The following is a 13,131-nucleotide window of genomic DNA, read 5'->3' as shown; positions in this document are numbered from 1 at the left end:
GACTCATGTCAAGTTTGTGGTTAACCAAAACTCCTAGATCCTTTTCACATGTACTGCTCTCAAGCCAGGTGTCTCCCATCCTGTATTTGTGCCTTTCATTTTTTTTGCCCAAGTGTAGTACTTTACATTTCTCCTTGTTAAAATTCATCTTGTTTGCTTTGGCCCAGTTGTCTAATCTGTTAAGGTCATTCTGAAGTGTGATCCTGTCCTCTGGGGTGTTAGCCACCCCTCCCAACTTGGTGTCATCTGCAAACTTGCTCAGGATTCCCTCAAGCCCATCATCCAAGTCATTGATAAAGATGTTGAACAAGACTGGGCCCAAGACAGAACCCTGTGGCACCCCACTAGTCACTACTCTCCAGGATGAGGAGGAGCCATTGATGAGCACCCTTTGGGTTCGGTCAGTAAGCCAGCTACAAATCCACTGAATGGTAGCATTGTCTAGCCCACATTTTACCAGCTTCTTTACAAGAATATCATGGGGCACCTTGTCAAAGGCCTTGCTGAAATCAAGATAGGCTACATCCACAGCGTTCCCTTCATCTACCAGGCTTGTAATTCTGTCAAAAAATGAGATCAGATTAGTCTGACATGACTTATTTTTCAGGAACCCATGCTGACTTTTAGTGATCACAGAGTTTCTTTCTAGGTGCTCACAGACTGTTTGCTTAATGATCTGCTCTAGAATCTTTCCTGGTATTGATGTCAGGCTGACTGGGCGGTAATTGTTTGGGTCCTCTCTTTTCCCCAGATCCAGCAGGCCTGATCCAGCAGCCGAGTTCTTTCTGGTTTTCTGATTCTGAATGCATCCCAACTCCCAAGAGTTAAATTCCACACAGACTCATTTTTTCCCCTGTAACCTAAAGCCTTCCTGTGTGTATTGACAAACCCCAGTCCACACCCAGAGTTGCTCAGGAGAGATGCAGGCCTGAAACACTCTGTTAAGCTGCCACAGCTGGTCAAACTCGTTTGGCTTTCCTTCGTGTGAAGTATTGGAAGGAAAAGGTCACTGGAGATAACATGTTCACCAGCCAGCCCTTCATTTCCTTCTTCCCCAGTATCGTAATTCTGTGCCTGCCATTATGATTTTTCAGTGTCAAGATTCTAGTCCTCATTAAAAAACTCAATACTTCTGCCTCCTCCCTCATCTATTTCTTGTGACCTTTCTTGCTGCCTCTATAGGGTATTTATTTCCACAGTGGTAACTTTGATCTTCCTCTGGAAAGCCCAAAGGTTGGTGATATTGGTGGACAACCTCTGTTTTTCAATCTTGTGAAGCATGTGACTGTTCAGGCCAGCCAAGCTATACGGTAGCTTTCCCATGGATTCCTGGTGCCTTCATCAGAGTGACATCCCCTAGGTTTCCAGGACTACAACTCCCATCAGGGCTCAATCAAAAATCTGCATACCTCACATAATGCTAATAGACAGCATTTGTGCTCACTTTTTTTCTTTTGAATTTTGTTAACTCACGTATAACTGTAATTATTTTCCGAGGCTATTTTATAGTTTTGGTTTTTATCTTTGAATTTCCATATGTTTTTATAGCTGTTCTCTCTGTTATAAAACGACATTTCAAAAAAATCTCTCCCCCCCCCCATTTGTATATATCACATTAAACAGACCAACACGTATGAACAACTGTTATCAGGTCTACCTTCAAATTCACAGTGACTTTTATGTTGACTGTGGGTGGGGGCTGGGGGAACCCTCCAGGACTGCTGATGGAAGGACATTTAAATGCAGCAGAGATTAGGCTCCGTGATTTTTCTGAACTGAGAGCACATAAAAATAGTTTATAGGGCTGAGGAGCTCAACGCCTAGCTCATTTAAGCCTAACAATGTGGCTTCTTTTTGGCCTCTTATGCCAGCTGCTTCCAGTTGCTACAGATCTCTAGGTTGCGGCCGATGGAAGTTGAATGGATGAATTTATTATTTCGGTCACAGACCAGTTCCAGCTCACATACAATATCAGGGAATTCGATAGGTATACATTTAGATGGAAGTTGATCTGGGACCATTCTATAGCCGAGGCTATAGAATAATATTCTGATTAGGAGAAGAAGGGGGAAGGGGTGTGTGTTAAAGGGCAAAAAAGAAATAACAGTCTAGAAACTGTGGAACATTCTCCAGTTATCTTGTGTCGTTCAAAGTTCTCTTCCAAGGATAAGCTGTGATTTCAGTACAAAGGGTACAAAAGTACTGTTCTCCCCTGCCCGCTGCCTGGCGCTATCTTAATCAGGCATGCTTGCGTGGCAGTGACTCAGCAGAGCGAGGTTTCTGGGAGAGCAGCCCGTTTTGTGATTCAGGCTGGGCAGCGATACCAAAAAGGCATCCAGGCAGCACGGAAGGCCTCTTGCGCTTGTGGGAGGTTGTGCAAAAGATCCCTCTGCAATCTTGTGTAACTCTCCGTTGCATTTCGACAGGGAGACATTCCCAGTGGAGGATACTGGACTCTGATCTGTTCAACGTCCTGCTTAGATTTATTAATGTATTTAGTGTCCTGACAAGTCTTCATGCTAGGGTCCTGATGCCATTTATTCAGAACAGTTTCTTATTATGTTGCTCTGCATAAGGGTGGCCTTATATAGGAGAGTTTGGTTTCTGTTTGGGAGTTTTAAGTCCTAACGAACTCTGACACGACAAACTTCAATTCAATAGTCTGCTAACTGGGCCAAACAGGAACCTGAGAGGAAGTTTAGCAAGTGTAAGAACAGGAAGAATTTACTGAGCCGTGTTCAACAGTAGCAACGTGAAGCTGAAAGAAAGAAAGAAAATTAATCCCCAAATGCAGCTGTGACCTGATAGCAGAATGTTGGTCACATTGTTGTGTTATAGAAACACCACCACCACCACCCGCTCCTTTTCCCTTATCGATGTATCCAAGAGCCCATATAGAGTCCTTATGTGGGTTCATTATCAGTAGGAGAAAATAACAGAAGCCAACCAGAGAATATTGAGAAGCAAAGCAGCTAGTAAGCCTGATATTTATTAAACTGTTGCAGCAGGGTCCTCACTCACCACATGCAGGAGGGAGGAGGAACCCAGAACAATGGTGCGCAAGCCCTTATATAGATTTTTGAAACTGCCCACCCCCAAAACATCATACATACATCACCGAAGAAGGCGGTCTCCAACAGAAATCCTGTCTGTCAGAATACCTGGCAATGGTCACTGATTACTCTACCTGGGCAGCCTGGCCATTTGAGATGCTAAATACTTAGTTCCTGAATCCAGGTCACAGGCTCACCCTATTAATACACAAATATGCCCTTAAGACAGGATTCGTGAGCAAAGAGACAATGGGGAGGCTTTCCCATTTCCTTCCTCACTGCAGAGGAATATTTGAGGTCATTGGAGAGTCAAAAATGGCTACAGGATTTCTCTCCTGTACTATCTCAGACACGTGGTTTATATACTTACAGATGTGTTCACCTTGTACATTTACGCACATTTAATTTATATATATATGACCTTAGAAATCCTAGAACATTTGGATCGATGATGGCTAAGGTTCACCTACTGTATCCAAGCTTCTTGGTTTCACAGAACTCTTCAGCAGGCCCCGTGGTGACCACTGTGTAAAAAGATTATTGTCGTATTCCCCCCCCCCCCAGATATGTTGGGCCAAGCAGTCTCATGTTTATCTCATGGAAGTGTCCTTTAGTGTTCAAATCAAATTTCTGTTTGGAGTCAAATCACTTTAACAACAAATCATTTCATTTTCAGATGTCAGCTGCTCTGTTCAGTCCCTCCGAAATCTCTCCATGTGTGTTCTACTGAAAATAGCTCACCACCGGAATTCTGGTTTCACGAAGCAGACATTTGGGCCAGTGATTCAGAGCTGCCCCAGATGGACTTGTCTGAGCATGTTAAAGAGTTCGTCTCCAGGCAGCATTTCCAAGCTGTTAGGTCATCTGAACTCAGCTTTCAGCTGCTTAGAAAAACAAATGCACAGCCCTGTGAGTTTTGCCCAAGGGCCTGGAGAAAAAAGGGTGATGGTAGCGAATGTAAATATTTACCAGTCACTTATAGAAATTAACCCAACCTTGCAGATATTATACAAAGCTGGGTGAATGCCGACAAAAAAATTGGGTTGTATCCAACATTAGGCATACTCAGAGGAGACCCACAGACATAGGTCATGTTACAGGTAGGTAGCTGTGTTAGTCTGACGTAGTCGAAACAAAAACTAAAAAAAAATTCATTCCAGTAGCACCTTAGAAACCAACTAAGTTTGTCATAGGTATGAGCTTTCGTGTGCATGCAAAAACTTAGTTGGTCTCTAAGGTGCTACTGGAAGTAATTTTTATTTATTTTTTTAGACATAGGTCAGTTCATTTCAATGGGTCTACTCTGACTTTGGCTAACTAACACTGGATACAAACCATTTAAAATTAACAGATTTTTTTAATTTTATTTTTGCAAGGAGAGCAAAATTGTCACCAGGAAGAGAACAAGAGAACAAGGATGTTGCCATTCGTGCTGAAGGGAACACGAGCATTTATGTGACAAGTTGGGCTATCGTGGATGGTGAATGTGATGCCAGTTCAAACATTATCTGTCCTGTTTGAAGTCAAGAGACACAAACCAGGCAGATTATGCTGAGAAGCATCCCTGAAACACCCCTCCCCCTGCCACCCTCAATCTAGCTTGAACAGCAAATCCTGTGTGCGACCACAGAACGAAATAGGGGTGTTTCCTGAGCACTCTTTTAATTGCTTTTCTCAGGAAAACAAGACCACAACATACCCTTGCTTTCCCACTGTGCAGGCACTCTCTCTCTCTCTCTCTCTCTCTCTCTCTCTCTCTCTCTCTGTGTGTGTGTGTGTGTGTGTGTGTGTGAGAGAGAGAGAGAGAGAGAGAAACTCTCCGAAATCAGCAGTGGGAGATTCTGCAGCCCCCCTGACCATCACCTTGTGACTTGTGTACAAATCTATGCCAACACACAGAGCCCTCTTTCCAAATAATAGATGCTTTCATAATGCTGCCTGGTGACCTAGTTCATGCCTGCCCTCAGTTGTTCTGGGAAATCCAAATGCACTGGCAGGATCAAGGAGGTCATAAGATCTGGATTTATTTGTGGTTTTTGCCAGCCCAGCAACGATTGATTGATACGTTGCCATCAGCTGGTACTTGTCAAGCAACTGAGTCACCCAGAATTCTCAGGATAGCATTTAAAAGGAAACAAACGTGTTTCAAAGGCTTTCCAGGGTCAATGGTCTACATTCTGGAGTTACTCCATGATATGGCACAAACTACGGTATGCCCGTAAACATGTTGTGGAACACAAACTGACCCAAGATTAACAGTCAATAAAGTATAGTGTTTGATAGTACCATCACCCCACCAGTTTTGCAATGCATTCTGAAAGCTTCTAAGCAACACAGAACACTTCCTCCACTTGGATGTTCAGCAATTGTTTTAGATGGGTGGGAAACAGATTTCTAAGGCATTAAGAGAAAGCTTATTTATCCCCATTTGCACATTGCTTTGTTCTTCAAAGAGAATGGAGTATGTATTAGATCCTTGACATCTGTGAGACTCTCAATGTTACACAGAAGTATGCTTTGACGAAGAAGCAATGCAAGTAGCATAGAATTGTTTGATTCAATGAGTTCATCCTTATAAAAAGCTGAATAATATATTTTTATTGATATCCTTTTTGAGGGGGCAAGTGAGGTTTATTTGTTTTTTTAAACTCACCAAGCAAATTGTGAGGGTTTTTTTTAAACTGTGGGCAACCCAGAAATTATGAAGGGGCTGCAACAAATTCATTCTGTTTTTCTTTCTGCTACCAAAAATAATAATAATGTATATTCTGGATTTTGTGTTTTAAGTATATTGTATTCATTTTTGTTGTTCAGGGACCCATCCAGGAAATGTATGTTAATAGGTGGCCAATTAAAATATCATACATAAATAATGCTCATTGGGTGACTTTGGGCCAGTCACTAATTTTTACCCTAACCTGCCTCGCAGGGTTGTTGTGAGGATTAAAGTTTAGCAGGGGGAGTGTTGCTCCTTTGAAGAAAGATGGGACATAAATATAACAAATGACAGGGGAATATTGGTATGTAAAGCTTGAGTTTATGTCCTGCACAAGCTAATATGGATAGATGGGGCCAACCATATGATACACATGATGCAGATTCCAGACCCCAAATTTGAGATCAGAGGGCCGTCAGTATAAAAGTTCATGCACACAAATACAAATTATTGTATTTACATGGAATGAGATTGAGTATATTTATACACTAAAGCACTCTTTGATTATATCTCCATTATATTTTTAAACCATTACTTTTAATTGTTTTAACAGCTTTCTTATATATTCACAATGCTTTTCTTTGTTTCTTTATTCCATTTTATTAATCTGAGGGCAGCCGCTATACCAGGGGTCAGCAAACCTTTTCAGCAGGGGGCCGGTCCACTGTCCCTCAGACCTTGTGGGGGGCCGGACTATATTTTGAAAAAAAATATGAACTTCCTATGCCCCACAAATAACCCAGAGATGCATTTTAAATAAAAGCACACATTCTACTCATGCAAAAATATGCTGATTCCCGGATCATCCGTAGACTGGATTTAGAAGGCGATTGGGCCGCATCCAGCCCCCGGGCCTTAGTTTGGGGACCCCTGCACTATACTGTAGGTTTGTACAATGAAAGTCTGGTTCTTGAAAGGCTTTAAAAGCAAATAAATAATGAACACAACAAGCCAGCCATTTCAAACTTATTTTGTAACCAATCCTCTTAAAATATGTATCCACTCTGCTTTCTCCTGGATACTTCTTTTCTAATTATTATTTTTACAGGAAATGCTACAGGAAATAACATGCATATGCTATTACGTTGCAAAATTCAGGGTGCCTCTAGCCTGCTAATCCACCTAGGCAGGGGAAGAAGAAGAGAGAAACTGGTTGTGTGACCCCGTTTCAAGGCACTCAGCAAGATTCCCATCTGGTAGAACAAAGTACAGTATTAATTTCAATTTCAGGCGAGCTCAGAAGAGGAAACGGCTTCAGGGCCTGGAACATTGTTTCCTGTCGAAAGCCAAAAACAGAAAACACCAGCCTGAGTTTCAAATGCTGAGCCCCGTTTTCATCACTACATAATATCTTGGGGTGGGTTGAATAAGCAATATTTAGAGTAGACCCACTGAAATTGAAGGACATGGCTAAATTCCCTCCATTGATTTCAATGGGTCTACTCTGAGACCGGTGGCTGGATACTCCCTGTGTAAATACTGGGAAACCCTAACCCGAGGATATAAATTATTATTGAGAATAATAATAATAAAAAGACCGCTTTGCACAACTATTGTTTCGATGCCAGCGACTCCAGCGGCAAAAACATGGAACGGTTTGCAGCAAGGAGACAAACAGAATCGTCTCCCAGGAACAAGCACCTCATATGTGGCTAGATGGGTCAACACGATAAATAGCTTAATACATAAAAATGGGTTACCCTTTTAACATTTTCTATGAAGACTTTGGGGGGTAACTCAGTATGGAAATATGTACCCCCACTTTTAAAATTTATGAGGGGAGAAGTTCTGCTGAGCATGACTGACTCCATTTTACAAAGCCTGACTTATGAGGCATATTTTGGTGATACTATTCAAGTGTTTTTGTTCAACACCCCCCCCCCCCTTTGCTGGTTAGGGGTAATTATTATTTCTGGGCTTTTATTTTCATTTTTTTGACCCTGCTTCCCCGTTCCTTCCAGTTTTGTTCACCAATGATAATGCTTGCAGAGTGCTTTTATTTCCCCTTCCCCCTCAACTATTCTGCTTCGAGACTACCACATAATGGGGAAAAAAATTGAACAAAAAAATTGTATGGCAAGAAACAAATAGATTTTAAAACATAGCGAGGTTATCATTGGCACCTCTCGTTCTGGGACTGAAAAAACAGTTAAGAAACGCCTCAGTTAATTACATAACTAATTAAAAAAATAAATAAATGGTGAAGGTTTCTGAGGGGGAGACAAATTTTCCCTCAAAAAGGAGGGGCCCCATTTGTGAGAGAATGAAAGCATTCTTTCTTCTCTATTGTTTTATGTGTACTGTATTTTATATGTATTTTGGTTTTATTGTCTTGATTTTTCAGTTTTAATACAGTATTAATTTCCCCTCAGGAGACCCCTTCCCCCACCCGCGAAGATGCCCATCCCCCCCTTTCCTCCCCCGCATGCGCACAACTGCCTGCATTCACTTTCCTCCCACCCCACTTCTCGAAATCTGCTTCGCTGAGGCGGAGGGGCCTTAGCAACGAGGGTGACCTCACCCCGCACCAATCAGCGAAGACTTACTCATTAGAAACACACGGAGAGAGGAAAAACACCTCCCTTCCCTTCTCCAGATCCTTCCAGAGCTTTCCTACCCGAGAGCCAATCAGCGACCGCATGTTTCCTCCCTTTGCACCAATTGCCACCGAGCCTCCGATTTAATCCCGCCTCTCTTCAACGGCCGGTAGCAATTGCACAGTCTCTTCACCTTTTCTTGTATATCCTTCCGCAGCTCACACGACTCGGTTTTTATCGCGTGTCGTAACAAGGAGACCACAACGACTTCCTCCTTTTTCCTTTTTCCTTCCTTTCAAGTAGCGGGGAACACACCGGGAAGGGAGAAGTGGCTCTCATTACCATTTTGTCGCCGGACTATTTTTTTTAGCGGAAGGAGACTAGAACTCCGCCCAGGAAGAGGAGCTATAACTCACAGAGGTCTATAAATACCAGCGGGCGGAAGCGAAACGGGCATATTCGCCGCTGTCTTTGACGAAAGGAGAGGCTGGTGAGATTTTTCTCAACGGGAGCGACGGTCGGGCTTCATTTTTCCTTGTTGAAGCGGTCGTAGCACATTGGTAAGATGGCGGAGAGAGTGGTTGTGAAAGGAGGCCGCCTTTCGAGCGACGTGGCGGCGCCTCCGGGATGTGGCGTCACCGGCCTCCATTGTGGCGAGGCGCTGCCCGGCGACGTGGGGGGCGGCGGAGGGGCGCTCGGCGAGGGTCTTGCTGCGCAGCTCCTGCCAGAGGGGAGATGGGGTGGCTTCGTGGCGGGAGGCGCGCCTGAGGGGCAAGCACGGCGCTTTATGCGCCGGTAAGGTAAAAAGGAATAAACCGAGACCAGCCCCTCCCCCCAATAAATTCATTTTTATTGTGCTGTAATGGAGGTCCTCACAAAGAAGCGGGCAAAAGCCGTATCGTGGGGGTCGGGAGACGCGCGTTTTAAATGGGTGGGGAACCCTATAATTGGGTGCATCAGCTGACGTAGATACTTCAGAATATAGTAAAAATGCTCCCTAGTATGAAGCACAAAGGAGCAAACTCGGTGCTTTATTATTCTAAAAAAGGGGATGAGGAGAGTGTTGCCAGAAATCTATGGGGCTAATTTTAGGAGGCCTGGGTAGTTCTCCCTCCCACCTCTCCAAAAATGTGCAATGCAAATCGTGCCGGGAAGGTGCGTCATAATTACAAAGGATTAGGCATGTGATGGGCTGGGCTTATACTGGTATTGTTTGTAGCAATGAGCTCCCTTTGAGTCAGTTCTAATAAGGGGAAATGGGATGTAAAGTGTTAAAGCAAAAAAAGCGGGGTGGCTTGTGAAAGAGCATGCGCAGTATGCATGTTTATGAGCAAAAGCATAGGGGGGGGAGATAGTTCAAAAAGTCATCCAGCTCAAGCCACCTCTTTTGGTTTTGCAGTGAGGGTGGTTTTTCCTGCTTCTGATCTTGATGTGTAGTATTTCAGGGTATCAAATAGTGCTAACTTAGCTTGACTAGGCTTGCCATTTTAACATCGATTTCTGCTTGTAGCTGCATGGAAGACAATTCCATTGTATCTCTAATTGCTGATACTAAACTTATTCACAGAATACTCATTGGTTCTGATGGAATATTCCTCTGATGGGTGTTAAAAACCTGTCACAGGCTTGTAGTGTTTGTGGTTATTGGATAACTTGCACATTGCTGGAATGGGAAGGTACTGAAGTATAATGAGATACTCATAATGTTGTATTATTTCAGATAAAAAATGCAGATCTTTGTCAAGACTCTGACTGGCAAGACCATCACTCTGGAAGTGGAACCTAGCGACACCATTGAGAATGTGAAAGCTAAGATCCAGGACAAAGAAGGCATTCCCCCTGACCAGCAGAGGCTGATCTTTGCCGGAAAGCAGCTGGAAGATGGCCGCACGCTCTCCGACTACAACATCCAGAAAGAATCCACCCTCCATCTTGTGCTGCGTCTGAGGGGAGGTATGCAGATCTTTGTCAAGACACTGACTGGCAAGACCATCACCCTGGAAGTGGAACCCAGCGACACCATTGAGAACGTGAAAGCTAAGATCCAGGACAAAGAAGGCATTCCCCCTGACCAGCAGAGGCTGATCTTTGCCGGAAAGCAGCTGGAAGATGGCCGCACGCTCTCCGACTACAACATCCAGAAAGAATCCACCCTCCATCTTGTGCTGCGTCTGAGGGGAGGTATGCAGATCTTTGTCAAGACACTGACTGGCAAGACCATCACCCTGGAAGTGGAACCCAGCGACACCATTGAGAACGTGAAAGCTAAGATCCAGGACAAAGAAGGCATTCCCCCTGACCAGCAGAGGCTGATCTTTGCCGGAAAGCAGCTGGAAGATGGCCGCACGCTCTCCGACTACAACATCCAGAAAGAATCCACCCTCCATCTTGTGCTGCGTCTGAGGGGAGGTATGCAGATATTTGTCAAGACACTGACTGGCAAGACCATCACCCTGGAAGTGGAACCCAGCGACACCATTGAGAACGTGAAAGCTAAGATCCAGGACAAAGAAGGCATTCCCCCTGACCAGCAGAGGCTGATCTTTGCCGGAAAGCAGCTGGAAGATGGCCGCACGCTCTCCGACTACAACATCCAGAAAGAATCCACCCTCCATCTTGTGCTGCGTCTGAGGGGAGGTATGCAGATCTTTGTCAAGACACTAACTGGCAAGACCATCACCCTGGAAGTGGAACCCAGCGACACCATTGAGAACGTGAAAGCTAAGATCCAGGACAAAGAAGGCATTCCCCCTGACCAGCAGAGGCTGATCTTTGCCGGAAAGCAGCTGGAAGATGGCCGCACGCTCTCCGACTACAACATCCAGAAAGAATCCACCCTCCATCTTGTGCTGCGTCTGAGGGGAGGTATGCAGATCTTTGTCAAGACACTGACTGGCAAGACCATCACCCTGGAAGTGGAACCCAGCGACACCATTGAGAACGTGAAAGCTAAGATCCAGGACAAAGAAGGCATTCCCCCTGACCAGCAGAGGCTGATCTTTGCCGGAAAGCAGCTGGAAGATGGCCGCACGCTCTCCGACTACAACATCCAGAAAGAATCCACCCTCCATCTTGTGCTGCGTCTGAGGGGAGGTATGCAGATCTTTGTCAAGACACTAACTGGCAAGACCATCACCCTGGAAGTGGAACCCAGCGACACCATTGAGAACGTGAAAGCTAAGATCCAGGACAAAGAAGGCATTCCCCCTGACCAGCAGAGGCTGATCTTTGCCGGAAAGCAGCTGGAAGATGGCCGCACGCTCTCCGACTACAACATCCAGAAAGAATCCACCCTCCATCTTGTGCTGCGTCTGAGGGGAGGTATGCAGATCTTTGTCAAGACACTGACTGGCAAGACCATCACCCTGGAAGTGGAACCCAGCGACACCATTGAGAACGTGAAAGCTAAGATCCAGGACAAAGAAGGCATTCCCCCTGACCAGCAGAGGCTGATCTTTGCCGGAAAGCAGCTGGAAGATGGCCGCACGCTCTCCGACTACAACATCCAGAAAGAATCCACCCTCCATCTTGTGCTGCGTCTGAGGGGAGGTATGCAGATCTTTGTCAAGACACTGACTGGCAAGACCATCACCCTGGAAGTGGAACCCAGCGACACCATTGAGAACGTGAAAGCTAAGATCCAGGACAAAGAAGGCATTCCCCCTGACCAGCAGAGGCTGATCTTTGCCGGAAAGCAGCTGGAAGATGGCCGCACGCTCTCCGACTACAACATCCAGAAAGAATCCACCCTCCATCTTGTGCTGCGTCTGAGAGGTGGCTTTTAGGTGTTAACCGAACTCTTTATTTGCAAGTTGCCAATAGCATTTGTTTGCACTGTAGCTGTTTAATGTCTTAATATTGTAAGGTAAATAAAAGTTTAAGTAACTGCTGGACTGTTGGTGTAAATGCTAAATAAAAGTTTTTGTTGCACATTACTTTGTAGTTCTCCTGAATAGGTTTTAATGATTAAGTACGGTGTTCAAGAATACTTTTCTCCCAAATTTTTTACACTAAAGCTGTTGTGCGTAGCTGCAAGGTTCTGGGAAAGAAATCAAAGGTAACAAATAGCAAGGGAAACCAAAATTATGTGCATGTTGAAATGGTTTTTTTTACTTAATCCTAAACTGATACGAAACATGTCATGGGGTATAACTGTAAAATGGCATGTAATATGTACTATTTAGCATTAGGGGCTTGCACATGCAGTTGATAAGGTCCTTTAAAAATAGCTTCATTAGTAACACCCTCAGTACAGCAGTTCCCATCCTAAACAAATTTGACTGCTCTGGTAGGTAATGCTTGCAGTGGTTGAAGACTTGACCATTTATAACACACTTTTCTACAGCATCATCTTGACAGGGTATTTCAGGGTTCTTCAATCCATTTTGGGTCCAGTATGCAATTGTTAATTGGGTACAGAGGGCACTTTGTCAAACGTGTGTGAAAATCTACTGTAGTCTACATCACTAGGACTCTAGGACACCACAAGCTCTGCCTTACAATGCCAAATGTAACTTTAATACCGACACAGTTGGTCACGAGTGGACCTAATGGTCAGGGATCCCTTTAGCTTTTACAGCTCTAAAAAAGGACGCAGGTGGCGCTGTGGGTTAAACCACAAAGCCTTAGCCCTAGAGCTTGCCGCTGAGGTTCAAATTCCTGTGAAAGTACCACAGAGGCAAAGGCAGAGTGCTGTCTGCAAACTCCCTTGTCCCACATCTGATGTCATACGCCAGGCATCAGCAAACTTTCAGCAGGGGGCTGGTCCACTGTCCCTCAGACCTTGTAGGGGGTCGGACTATATTTTGAAGGGGAAAAAATGAAC

General features: G+C 44.6%; 1 protein-coding gene across 1 annotated transcript; it reads left to right on the top strand.

Moving 5' to 3' along the window:
• The first annotated feature begins 8,761 nt into the window (after window positions 1-8,761).
• Window positions 8,762-12,241, top strand: UBC (ubiquitin C). Its single transcript, XM_035139721.3, has 2 exons — window positions 8,762-8,866; window positions 10,027-12,241. The coding sequence occupies exon 2, from the start codon at window positions 10,034-10,036 to the stop codon at window positions 12,089-12,091; it is 2,058 nt and encodes a 685-aa protein (XP_034995612.2). The 5' UTR covers window positions 8,762-8,866; window positions 10,027-10,033; the 3' UTR covers window positions 12,092-12,241.
• Window positions 12,242-13,131: the final 890 nt, after the last annotated feature.

This window comes from Zootoca vivipara, chromosome 14 (genome assembly GCF_965207765.1).
Source record: "Zootoca vivipara chromosome 14, rZooViv2.hap1.1, whole genome shotgun sequence".
NCBI classification, from domain to species: Eukaryota; Metazoa; Chordata; class Lepidosauria; order Squamata; family Lacertidae; genus Zootoca; species Zootoca vivipara.
The sequence above is the reverse complement of the archived record's forward strand: the minus strand, read 5'-3'. Positions and strand labels throughout refer to the sequence as shown.

What these genes read in the sequence shown, in the direction of transcription:
- UBC (XM_035139721.3), top strand. Translation starts at nt 10,034, where the DNA reads ATGCAGATCTTTGTCAAGACTCTGACTGGCAAGACCATCACTCTGGAA.